The sequence below is a fragment of the Dendrobates tinctorius genome, unplaced genomic scaffold (assembly GCF_039654945.1).
Source record: "Dendrobates tinctorius isolate UK_male_01 unplaced genomic scaffold, ASM3965494v1 ptg000199l, whole genome shotgun sequence".
NCBI lineage: Eukaryota > Metazoa > Chordata > Amphibia > Anura > Dendrobatidae > Dendrobates > Dendrobates tinctorius.
In genome coordinates this window covers 1,064,164-1,076,702 of record NW_027361866.1, presented here as the reverse complement: position 1 = coordinate 1,076,702, position 12,539 = coordinate 1,064,164, and the positions used below count along the sequence as shown (strand labels likewise).

Below are 12,539 nucleotides of genomic sequence, written 5' to 3'. Positions count from 1 at the left end.
GACGTTAACCCGTGCCGCTCGTCGCTCAAAGTTTGAAAAAATCCAAATTGAGGTATTTTAAGATTTAGGTATTTTGCATAGTCTGTTAGACTATAAAGAATGTGACAACAACATTGCAGAAATAGCCCTGACCAAATTTTCGAACCATTTGTGGTATTTGAATGCAGAGTTGGTGGGATTATCGTTTTTTGATCCCACCATTACAGACAATGAAAAGTTGTTAATGGCTAATAAATTGCTCAGTAGCACAGATGAACCATCAGAGCACGCTAGGGTTGTAAATCCAAAAGTTAGGAAAGAAAAATTAAAAGAGGTAGGAAGTAACCGACTTTAACGACCTTCTGACAAAAGATGAAGAACAAAAGCAATATGTCCTGCAAGTTGTAAGCAAATGCCGAGCATTATATTCTGACGTTTCAAAAACTACTTTAACAAAAGCTCTAGAATAGATTAGATAACTATGTAAAATTATCAACTCATGTAGGTTAGCGTGCTCTGATGGTTCATCTGTGCTACTGAGCAATTTATTAGCCATTAACAACTTTTCATTGTCTGTAATGGTGGGATCAAAAAACGATAATCCCACCAACTCTGCATTCAAATACCACAAATGGTTCGAAAATTTGGTCAGGGCTATTTCTGCAATGTTGTTGTCACATTCTTTACAGTCTAACAGACTATGCAAAATACCTAAATCTTAAAATACCTCAATTTGGATTTTTTCAAACTTTGAGCGACGAGCGGCACGGGTTATCGTCGTTTGATCGAGCTCAAATTTTGGCTCTCTCAATATCTGGAAAGGGGAATCATTTTGTGGGGTCCAGACGAACAAGATTCTGACATTTTTTCCCCCCCATATGAGATCCGGTCACCCTACTGTGCACCCACTAACTATAAATGCCACTTTCCCCATTTAATATATAAATTATCACCTGAACTCTTTCCCCCAATTCATTACCAGGCACTTCAACCTCAATGCCCCCTACTATGTACCTCCCGCTCTAACCCTAACCCCGATTCATTATATTTACATGCCCCTCCCGCCTCAATTCATTATCTTATCTTTCTCTCCCACCCTCTATTCATTATCAACTGATCTACCCCACATTCAATACATTACTTACTCCCCCACACTCAAAATTCTTTATTTGTTCTCCAGATACATCATTTGCTCTCCTCACCCCCTCACCTTGAATTAAATTGCTGTGCCCCGTTACTCACACTGAATTCATCATTTGCAGTCCCCGTCCTCTCCCCAACATCATCATTTGCAGTCCCCCCACTTTAATTTGAAGTCCCCTTACTTCATCCGTTGCAGTCCACTATCACCTCTCACTTCCTATGCTGTGCCCCTTCATCATTTGCAGCCCCCTATCCCCCTTCCATTTCATCATATGCAGTCCCCCTTACCCCCACTTCATCATGTGCAGTCTCCCTTAGCCCCCACTTCATCATGTGCAGCCCCACTCCCCCATCATCATGTGCAGTCACTCTTACCCCCACATCATGTGCAGTCCCCTTTACCCAATTCATGTGCAGTCCCCCTTACCCCCCACTTCATCCTGTGCAATCCCCATTACCCCCATCATCATGTACAGCCCCACTCCCCCAACTCCATCATGTACAGCCCTACTCCCCCCACTCCATCATGTACAGCCCCACTTCCCTTCATCATGTGCAGCCCCACTCCCCCCACTCCATCATGTACAGCCTCACTCCATCATGTACAGCCCCACTACATGTACAGCCTCACTCCCCCCACTCCATCATGTGCAGCCCCACTCACCCCCCTCCATCATGTACAGCCCCTGCACCCCCTCCATCATGTACAGCCCCATTCACCCCCCTCCATCATGTGCAGCCACATTCACCCTCCTCCATTATGTACAGCCCCATTCACCCCCCTCCATCATGTACAGCCCCATTCACCCCCCTCTATGATGTGCAGCCATATTCACCCCCCTCCATCATGTACAGCCCCCGCACCCCCCTCCATGATGTGCAGCCATATTCACCCCCCTTCATCATGTACAGCCCCATTCACCCCCCTCCATCATGTACAGCCCCATTCACCCCCCTCCATCATGTACAGCCCCATTCACCACCCTCCATCATGGACAGCCCCATTCACCCCCCTCCATCATGTACAGCTCCCGCTCCCCCCTCCATCATGTGCAGCCCCCGCACCCCCCTCCATCATGTGTAGCCCCATTCACCCTCCTCCATCATGTACAGCCCACGCACCCCCTTCCTTCATATGCAGCCCCATTCATCCCCCTCGATTATATGCAGCCATATTCACCCCCTCCATCATGTGCAGCCCCATTCACACCCCTCAATCATGTGCAGCCATATTCACCCCCTCCATCATGTGCATCCCCATTCACCCTCCTCCATCATGTACAGCCCCTGCACCCCCCTCCTTCATATGCAGCCCCATTTACCCCCCCTCCATCATGTGCAGCCATATTCACCCCCCTCCATCATGTGCAGCCATATTCACCCCCCTCCATCATGTACAGCCCCGGCACTCCCCTCCATCATATGCAGCCCCCTCCATCATATGCAGCCCCATTCACCCCCCTCCATCATGTGCAGCCATATTTACCCCCCTCCATCATGTACAGCTGCCCCATTCACCCCCCCACCTCCATCATGTGCTGCCCCCTCACACACTGAATTCATTAAAAAAAAAAAAAGTTTCCCATGCTTACGTCACAGCCGCTCCCCAGCAGCTCCTCTCTGCAGCCAGCGTCCAGGTACCTGTCGGCGTCTGCGCGATGACATAGCGCAGGCCCGACACCTGACCCGGCAGTAGAGGGAGCGGGAGCTGTGCAGCTGTCAGCTGTGTGATGGCCGTGCGCAGCTCCCTGCCCAATACACTGTGACGCGGGCGGCTGTATTTGCTGCCGGCCGCGTCACAGAACAGAGGGCACGGCTGCACGCAATTCTGGATCGTGGCTGTGAACCTCCCCTGTTTGGGGAACCGGATGCTTTTTTAACAACCGGTTCCACCGAACCGGAGAGAACCGGCTGAATCCCACCCCTGGCCACATGGAGGTACCACGTGTCCAGACTGACACAGATAGCTCCGATACCGGTTCTTCCGGTACCGGAATTATCTGGACGTGTGAAACCGCCCTAATGGCAGAGACACACTGGCGTATTTCTTGTGCGATAATCGCATCGCACTGAACGGACTGGCCCGCACCTCTCCTGACCTGAGCATGACAGCGTGATGGATTACTATGCAGCTGTCAAGCTCAGGTCAGGAGAGCAGACAGCCAGTGCGGGTTTTACAATGCGATTCTCGGACGAAAAATACGGCAGTGTGTCTCTGCCCTAAGGTCAGTTTCACACGTCAGTGGCTCCGGTACGTGTAGTGACAGTTTTCTCACGTACCGGAGACACTTACACACATTCTAACATTCTAATGAATGTGTCTATGCAGATGTCAGCGTGTTTTCATGGACCGTATGTCCGTGTGCAAAATACGCTGACATGTCCGTTTTTGTGCAACAGCACGGATCACACGGACCCATACAAGTCAATGGATCCGTGTAAACACATACCGCACACGGATGGCGTCCGTGTGCCATCAGAGTGCCGTCCGTGTGCGTTTTTAGGAGTCATAGGGTTAATATTGAAACCAATTTTTTCACTACACGGACACGGACAGCACACGGACAGCATACGGATCACACACGGACGGTACACACGGACATACGGAGAGCACACGGATCACACACGGATGGCCTACGTATCCACACGGACACAGATAGCTCCGGTACCGGTTTTTCCACTACCGGAATTATCTGGACGTGTGAAACCACCCTAAGGGCTCATACTCTCTTGCGAGAGACTCACATGATTCTTGTGCGTGTCTCTCGCATGAAAACCTGGCACTGCCACCGGCACTCGGACCGGAGCGTGCGGCTGCATAGAAATACATGTAGCAGCACGCTCCGGTCCCAGTGTGGCACCTCTGAGGGTTCAGTTGCCACAGAGGTACTGCACCTCCTCCTGAGGTGTGGTACCCCACCTTCCAGGTAGGTTGGAGGCTCCTGACCACCCTTCAACACTTGCATCCCACACAACACAGTAGTTCAAGCAAAGCCACATTGTGGCTCCCTGCTTGGAGTGTAGCAGAGCACCTTTGGTGGCTCCCTGCTTGGAACACTGAACGTGTTGGGAGGCGGGTGAAGTTAGAAAATATAAAAGAGTGGGAAGGTTTAGAATTGCAGCCAGTTCAGTTCGGAGTCAGTGGAGAGAGAGTGAGGAGTGAAGATCCCTTGGAGAGGGATGGAGGAAGGAGGTGCTGCAGCAGATCTCGGTGACCTGGGTCTGCTGGCACGGGAATGGCAAGAAAGAGAAAGACATTGAACAGAAAGCTGATCTTCCATAAGAAGGAAAGACGAGTACGGAACGTAGGAGTAAAAGGGAACAGAGGACGTGGGTTAGGAGAGAACCCTGCCTAGACGTTCTAAGCGCAAGGCCGGGGCCCGGTCCCCGAGGTTGTATGGACACTAATGGTTCTGCAGCAGACACCGGTGGAGTAGTGGGCTGTAAATGCACTACTCCCATCATAGACTTGGGGCACAACAGCAACTTGGATAGTGAGCCGGGACTCAGGAGTAAGGAGTCCCCAAAGCAGGCTACAGCTGTCTGCCATACAAGTATAGTTCTTGGGAACATCTGTCAGGAGGCACTCCAGTGTAACTCAGTACTGGGAGTACTTCACACTTAAAGGCGCTATAGAAGAGACGTTCAGAAAGGCACATGTTGGCAGAGTGTTGGAAGGGAGCATTCCATCTGACCGGGAGGTTGACTGAGTCTCTGACCCGGAGGACACGGCACGGAGGCCGGCACCTGTGTGTACTACAGACTGTGAGTAAAGCTTTGGAACTACAAGCCCTGGTGTCCTCCATTCATTCCTGCGCTAACACACTCAGCACTGCTACATCTGGGTACCATTCTCCACACCGCCTGCGCCTCTCCTCTACCCCCACATCTACACTGCCCTGGGGCTACAGCTCCACCTGTGGGGAGCTTCACCATCTTGGCTGCAACACGCCACCAGCCCCAGAGGATCTGCATGTAGCGTCGGCCTAACATCTCACTTGCCGAACACCACAGGTGGCGTCACAAACTATTCATTCAAACCATTACATTCCCTCATTACTTGGGCGCCCAGGGTCACGGCCCGGGTCACCGCCGCTGTGACACATCCTGATATCGAGTACCCCACGGCCCTGGGAGGTCGACCCACCAGTGCCGGCAGCAGTGCCAGGTTTTCAAGCGAGACATGCACAAGAATCATGCAAGTCTCTCGCAAGTGAGTATGAGCCCTAAGTGTTTTTCACTGACCCATAAATTTGTATTGGCCTTTGTCATCCGTGCTGACAGAACAAAACGGACATGTGCATGGTTATACTAGGTACGTGTGGCATCCATGAAAAAAACGGATACATAAACGTACTGGAAACACGGCCGTGTGAAGGAGCCTAGGGTAGGATGGGTGCCATGACAACTGGATGGAAAAAAAGCCGAGTTGCTGGTAGAATTTCCATTAGTTGCCACTGGAGGGCAGTGATGTACTGCCATGAACCCTCTGAGCCTAGATAACACTATAGCTGCCACCCATCCTGGTTCTCTCCACTTCCTGCCTGTAGCTCGCAGTGGGCTGCGCACACGTCTGTGCAATGGCTGCCGGCCTGAGAATCCTTGGAAGATCCGTCCAGCAGCTGAACAATGTCTGCTCAGCCAGAGTGCCTGTGTGCGCCAGTATTAGGTAAGCCTGTGCTGTCCTCTGGGTGTCTGTACCCCCCTGTGTGGCTTTTGTTGTGTATGTCATACCTGACCCCATATATGAAGGTCGGGGTCCCAGATGTCTCCTGAGTAGTCAGTGTTCTGTCATTTCTAATCATCCGCCAGATGCAAAAAATCCTTTACACGTATCTGTAACGTTTCCGTCAGTTTTGCCGTATATGTGACCGACGTCCAAGAGGCCGCGGTTTTCGGTGCAGACTGCGCTTGGTGTCGGCTGTGACCTTTGTCCCAGTTCTGTGCTGGGAATGTAATCAGAGCAGACTGGGACTTGCACCTTCTCCCTGGAGCGGCCTCGTCACAGAATCCATTTCTACACCTGAAGGTCCAGGGCAGTACTAGGCTCTGCGTGGCCCCAGGACCCTCTCTTTTGCATTAGCACTTACAATCCTGCCAAACAGGTGGAAGGTGAGGCGCTGCAGCAGGCGCGGTTCATTATAATAACCTTGGACTTTTTGCATTAGTGCAACTTCCATTATTCTGCAGAGCGAAGTCCTCCGGAGCAGATTCGTTATCAGGCCTTGTGTCACGTCCATGTTGTTCTCAGTGTAAAGGTACTGTCACACTTAGCGATGCACCAGCGATATGACGCGGTCAGGATCGCTGGTGCATCGCTAAGTGGTCGCTAGTGAGCTGCCACACAGGCAGATCTCACCAGCGACATCGCAGGGGTCGGGGGTCGCTACTTACCTGTCAGATGTGGCGATCCTGACGTCCTCCCGCCCGCGTCCACGCGTCACTCGTCGTCACAGCAGGAAGCCGACGACGTGAAACGGTCCAGGCCGTTCTCGCGCGATCAGCGATAACCAGGGGGAGCAGTCGGAGGTAAGTATCACACATAGGAATATCGCTATAACGTCACAAAAACCAGTGACGCTATAGCGATATCGCTTAGTGTGACAGGCCCTTAAGACTATGAGACCCTCATTCTGCCTGTCATAGACTTAACGATGCGTTGTGACTTCTGGATCGCACAGCAAACGTAGAGATCCAGCAGATCACAACCCGCAGAAGACTGACCACAACAACACTGATAACAGAAGAAGATGGCGGCTAGTAAGTATGAGACTATGGGCTGGGAATTTAGATTACTGGCGATAAAATAAAAGAAAACTCTGGAGTGGTGATTTATGGCTGTGCACGTATCAATGGTTTATTGTGGACTGAGTAGTCCACAAAAAAAATCACAGTAACATGTCAGATTTTGATCAAAATTACCCAAACAAATCTATGAGTCCATGAGAATTACAGAAGGCTCCCAGATGGCGTCCGAGTCCAATCCCTGTGCTGTCTGTGATTAACATTGTAATGGATACTAGAGAATTTTCAATATTATTTTTTCTTCAGTGAAAATAACTAATGAAACCCTAATGATAAAAACTGACCTACTCCAAAGACTGATGAAAAACTGTGTATTTTTATGCCCAACAAAAATCATGGAAGCGCAATGGGCCTGAAGTTAGAGAATCAGCACACCCTTGTTCCTCAGCTGGTAATGACAACCTGTCACCCGCTCAAACAATTGAGTTAAATTAAATGTTTTGTAAAAATCCACGAGCGCCCTTGATTCTGCCCTTTTTTTTTGTTCTGCCTTACTCCATTGCAGAGATATTCACATTTGCTGCCCTTGGAGCTCAATATGTGAATTACTTCATTTGGCTGTATGCTCTTATCCCTCCATGGCAGAGCCGGGGATGGTGGAGTGAGAGCGCACAACCCTAGAGATGACTCTGAAGCTGCCAGACTGCTAAACTACAACTGACAATATTTAAGGGGGGGTGAATGTGCATGCCCCCAGTGAAGACTGAAGAAACGCCCAGTTGCACTACAAGCAGAGATTTCTCATACTGCACTTATAAAGCAATAAATGTGAATATCTCTGCAATGGAGCAATGCATTACAAAATGGAAAAAAGCATCACTGTCAGGGGGGAATCAGGCATTTATACAAGGTATTTGACTCAATCATATTAAACAAGTGACAGGTCCTCCTTAATAAAGGCATATATAAGATAGGCATAAAGAGGTGTATATAGTGGTGGTACCAGAATCAGAGTTTAAGGCATCATTCATACATCCATATTTCACGCCTGTGTTCTGACGGATATAATATGTACCCATTATAGTCTATGGGGCTGTTCACATGTCTGTTTCTTTACAGATCTACTGCAAAAGTAAAAATCATGGACTCGTGTAGACTGATTGCAAAATACACCCCCAAAAAATGACATGTCCAATTTTGCTATGAGTTATGGATAAAAATCTCCATAGTATATGTGTAGGTCTCTGATATAGACAGTAAATGGATGTCATCTCTGTGCAATCCATGTGCTGTCCATTTTAAACATTGCAAAGTGTTTTTTTTTTTGTTTTGTTTTTTTATCCATTTCAATTTTTGGTGGGTGCATACAAAAAAATCTTGGGCACACTGGCCAAATAGTGCTGAAGATCTGATCCAGCACACTGATCGAAAATCACACACATCAGAATGAGGTTTTAGGCTCTATTCCAAGTGGCATTCAGCTAAAAGAGTGATCATTCCAAATATTCCTGCAGCAGGATACTGAGTAGAATATACCGCTACCAAACTCAGATTCTGGGACCTGTTTAGTGGGAAGCTGGGAACATTCTGCGCTGTCACGGGTGACAATGTGTTTTAAGACTGCCTGGTCATTTGAATGGGGGACACTTAAAACTTCATTTCCAGTGCAGAGGAAATATGGGGCTGCCTGCAGAATTCTTCCCTGATAGCTTCTGAAAGCTTGGTAGCCATAGTTGTGGGTCCTGAGTCATCAAAGTGATTACTCCAGAATTCTGGCATCATCACTTTGCATAGTGGCTACTCCATGCTGGAACCCGACAGCTGATCCCTGCTGCCCGACCCATGAGCAACATGCATCAGACACCTGCATGATTCCAGCCTTGCATGTTTGACTGTGAAATGCTGCGGCATGTCAGAAACACCATAAAACCATACTGTACTTCAAAAGCTGTTGAGGACTGAGCCTCACGGGACTAGTTGGACAGGCAAGTCTTCGTCGGCTTTCACCGCCTGCTATCTTGGAGAGACAGGCCCCTCTCTATACATGCACACAGCGACAGACCTGTCACTCAAGGGAGTACCGGCCTTTCCAACTAGTCTCCCATGTGACTCTGTCCCTGGAAACTTTTAAGGTTTTTTTTTTTTTTTTCTGAAGTCTGCAGCGTCAAACATATATGGCTCCAATCGTGCATTTCCCTGCATTTCGTATGCCAAATTTCTATGCCAGTCCCTGAATGGAGTTGCATTTCTGGCAAAGATGCGCTGAATTAACTTAGTATTCACTTTATGAATTCGGCACATCGCACTACAGCAAGCTCTTCATTACGACTGGTGTCACGAGTGTATCATGTTCTCCTAGGAGTCAAATAAACCAGGAAGCACTCTGCAGCACTACAGCATGCAAACATGAAAATTAGCCAATTCATGTGTACCTGGTAGCAGGATCACTACCCCTCCACAAAGATATTAGACCTTAGTCTAGGAGAGAATTCACATTAGGTTCCCATAGAGTTGTAGACTGTCTAAGAGAGGATTGGCATTGTTAGGTCCTTGAAACAAGAATCTCTTTACCGTGGCTGCCAGGTACACATGAATTGGCCAATATATGCGCTAAGCATTCTCAATTTTTCATATTTCTAGTGCAGTAATGCAATTCAATTTTCATGTTTGCATGCTATAGCGCTATAGAGTGCTGCCTTGTTTGTTTGATTGTATATGAGTTGGCGACTCTAGGTAGGCACCTGTTCACACCTAATTCATGTATGGATGTGGCGGTCAGTTTTTTTGATATTTATGTTCTACTTGGAGGACATATTACGCATTGTGAATTGCAGGTCTTCCATTTATCCTGTGTGTTTTCTTCCTCATATTAAATGGACTTTGTTTCCTTTTGCACTGAAGAGGTTAAAGACTCTTCGATATGCAGCTCCATCTCACAGCTGCTCCTGACTTGCACATTTCCTCTCTCTGTAAATTATGGCCAGACCTTCTCATCCTGACCAGTGAAAGTTTACTTCCTGATTTGCTGAAGTTGGAATTTGTAGTTGCTGCTGGAGATTGTTGTGTGCTGTTTTGGGGTGTATGCTTTCTTCATTATCCTATTTCCATTTGGTTTGTACATTCCTATCCTTCTCTATATTCCGCTCTACCTTTGGTGAGTGTTTTTGTATGCATGTTGCTTTTTTTTTATCCCTGTTTGTCTGACGTGTTTATACACTAGCATATCTGTCCCAGGCCTCCTGGGGGAGGGGACAGCTTAGGGTATTAGGGTATGTGCACATGCTGCGGATTGGGGTGCAGATTCATCCGCGCGGATTTTGTAAAATCCGCAGGTAAAACCGCAGGTCAAAAGACCTGCGGATTGCTCTGCGGTTTTTCATCTCAATGGAGGAGATGGCAAACTGCAGCAGAATCCGCAGAAAGAATTCCACACCATCTGCACTTCGGTTTTTGATTCCCATAGGGAATCATGGTACTGTACACTGCGGCCAAATCTGCTGCGGAACCGCAGCAAAATCCGCAGCGTGTGCACACACCCTTAGAGGAGAACACAGTAATGCTGTTGGGCCAAACCTCCTCACCTTTAGAGGTACCTTTGGGAGGAGGGATAGTTAGGGCCCCAGCTCTAGGGACAGTGCCGGGAGCCTTTCCCTAATCACGTAATGTAAAGTCATAGCATGGCCTTAAAGGGAATCTGTCACCTCAGTTTGGCGCTGTATGTAAATGAGTTTGTCCGGTCCGATGGGCAGTGTTTTGCCTCCTTCCCTCCACCCCTGCTTGGCCACTGTACGCAATATTTCAGGTAATTTCCGTAGTTGTCGTACATATTACGCGCGACCGCATTGCAAAGGAGGGGTGGAGGGAAGGCGCCAAACCACCACCCATCGGACTGGACCAAACTCATTTACATACAGCGCCAAATTGAGGTGACAGATTCCCTTTAATAAGTTGGTCCCAATAAGTATTTTTAATAACATGTCTATGTAAAGCAATAGCTGGGGATCTATAAAAAGACTTCTTCCTGCAAAGGTGACCAGCTGCCACTTCAGGATTGGCACACTACCCTGGTGGTAACATGTCTGTCCTCACTCATTCTTCATTGGCGACCTTGGAGATGTTGCCAGTGATCAAAAAAAGCGGTCATTATCAAGCCAAGTATCTGACCCATATGGTGAATTACATGTGCTGCAGAGCTGAACTCGTAATGCCAATGTATGGCGCAGGGAGTTGAGCTATGATTATATTTTTAGTCCAATGGAAACTAGAGATGACAGAGTATGACAGCTTTGAAGAGTTGTCCCTAGCGACAAAATCATGTTTTACACAGATCCGTGGCCAAAAATGCTAATAATGTTTCTCCAGCGTACGAGGACTGTCACGAGGGACACCACTGTACAAACCTGAATAAAGAGCAAACATATTATAGCTCTCTATGTATGTAGTAAGCTTTGCCTGGCGATGACCTTGGGGTACAGCTCCGGACTCCGTATGTTCCTTATAAGCACTTACACTATACAACAAACTGTAAGGAGCTTCTATATCAGCGACTACAGTTTCCTTTGAGAACAATTCAGGAAATATCAGGATCTTTCACATGAAACATCCATGTTATAGATGGGGTGTCCAACAGAAAATGTCGATGGCAAATCACTTCGATATTTCTGATTGGGACCGGTGGAGCCCACAGAGCTCATATGCCGCTGAATATGAGGTGGGATGTGCCATCGGTTCTTAAAGGGACAATATATGTCCATAAATGCATTTTGGGCATTGGTACCCATCAGAATAGACAGGCACTTTCAGTACCAGATGACTGGTACTGAGCAGAGCACAAAGATGATCTACATTTATATTTTCTTCCAGTCAAATTTCTGATTTACATGTGGATATGATAAATAGATATAACAGTATACTATTAAAACATTACGTAAATAAGGAACACTTTGACAGCTTTTCAGGGGTTTGTACAGGGCTTGCAATAAAAGATCTGCTTTTTTTCTAGAGATGGCACCATACAGTGAACTGCAATACCAGACAAGGCCCATGACAAGATGTGGCGCTGTTTCAGTGAGAAGACAGAACCCTTTTTCTATTCCTTAAATCCTAATGTTTTGCTTTCCTTGGTTGTTTCTTCCCGCCATCACATATTTTCCTTCCCAATATCATGGTTTCTCTGGAACACTTGTCTTCAGTGCATTGTCTGGCAATCTCCTGCACTCACTGTATCTATTTCTTTTCTGGTAAAATGATAGTGTTTTGATAAATTTTTTTAGTAATTCAAATTATTTTATTCTAGATGCCAGCAAACTCAGCCCAGTTCCCATGAGCAAAGGTCCCGAATAGAGCCTAGCCAGGCCAAGAGCTTAATGGACATCGGTACAAGACGCATATTCACTGCTGACCACGACATCTTCAGAGAGAGCGTCCGGAGATTCTTCCAGCAAGAGGTGGCACCTTACCATGCAGAGTAAGTTGGGTGTAAGTTCTTCACTGGAGGAAAGAAAAGAGTCTAGATATTTTCTTTATAACTACTACTCCCCATGTGGTTCTAACATCCTGTGTTTATCAGAACATGCTAGGATTTGTATTTGGGAAACAGGTGGAGAGACAAAGGTTAGGGATTGCCCTACGCGAAGTTATGACCTTAAAGAGGTTGTCCGGTGGAAACAGGT

At 47.5% G+C, this 12,539-nt stretch overlaps 1 protein-coding gene across 2 annotated transcripts in view; it reads left to right on the top strand.

Annotated features, from left to right (window-relative positions):
* The first annotated feature begins 5,633 nt into the window (after nt 1-5,633).
* ACADL (acyl-CoA dehydrogenase long chain) overlaps nt 5,634-12,539 on the top strand; it is a 48,368-nt gene continuing 41,462 nt past the window's right edge. Inside the window, exons 1-2 of one of the 2 annotated variants that reach the window (XM_073553201.1) lie at nt 5,634-5,791; nt 12,164-12,334. In XM_073553201.1, coding sequence (XP_073409302.1) covers nt 5,703-5,791; nt 12,164-12,334 — 260 coding nt within the window. In that variant the 5' untranslated portion in view covers nt 5,634-5,702. Of the gene's footprint in view, nt 5,792-11,890; nt 11,935-12,163; nt 12,335-12,539 lie in introns of those variants that run through there. The other variant, XM_073553202.1, reaches the window with a different exon arrangement.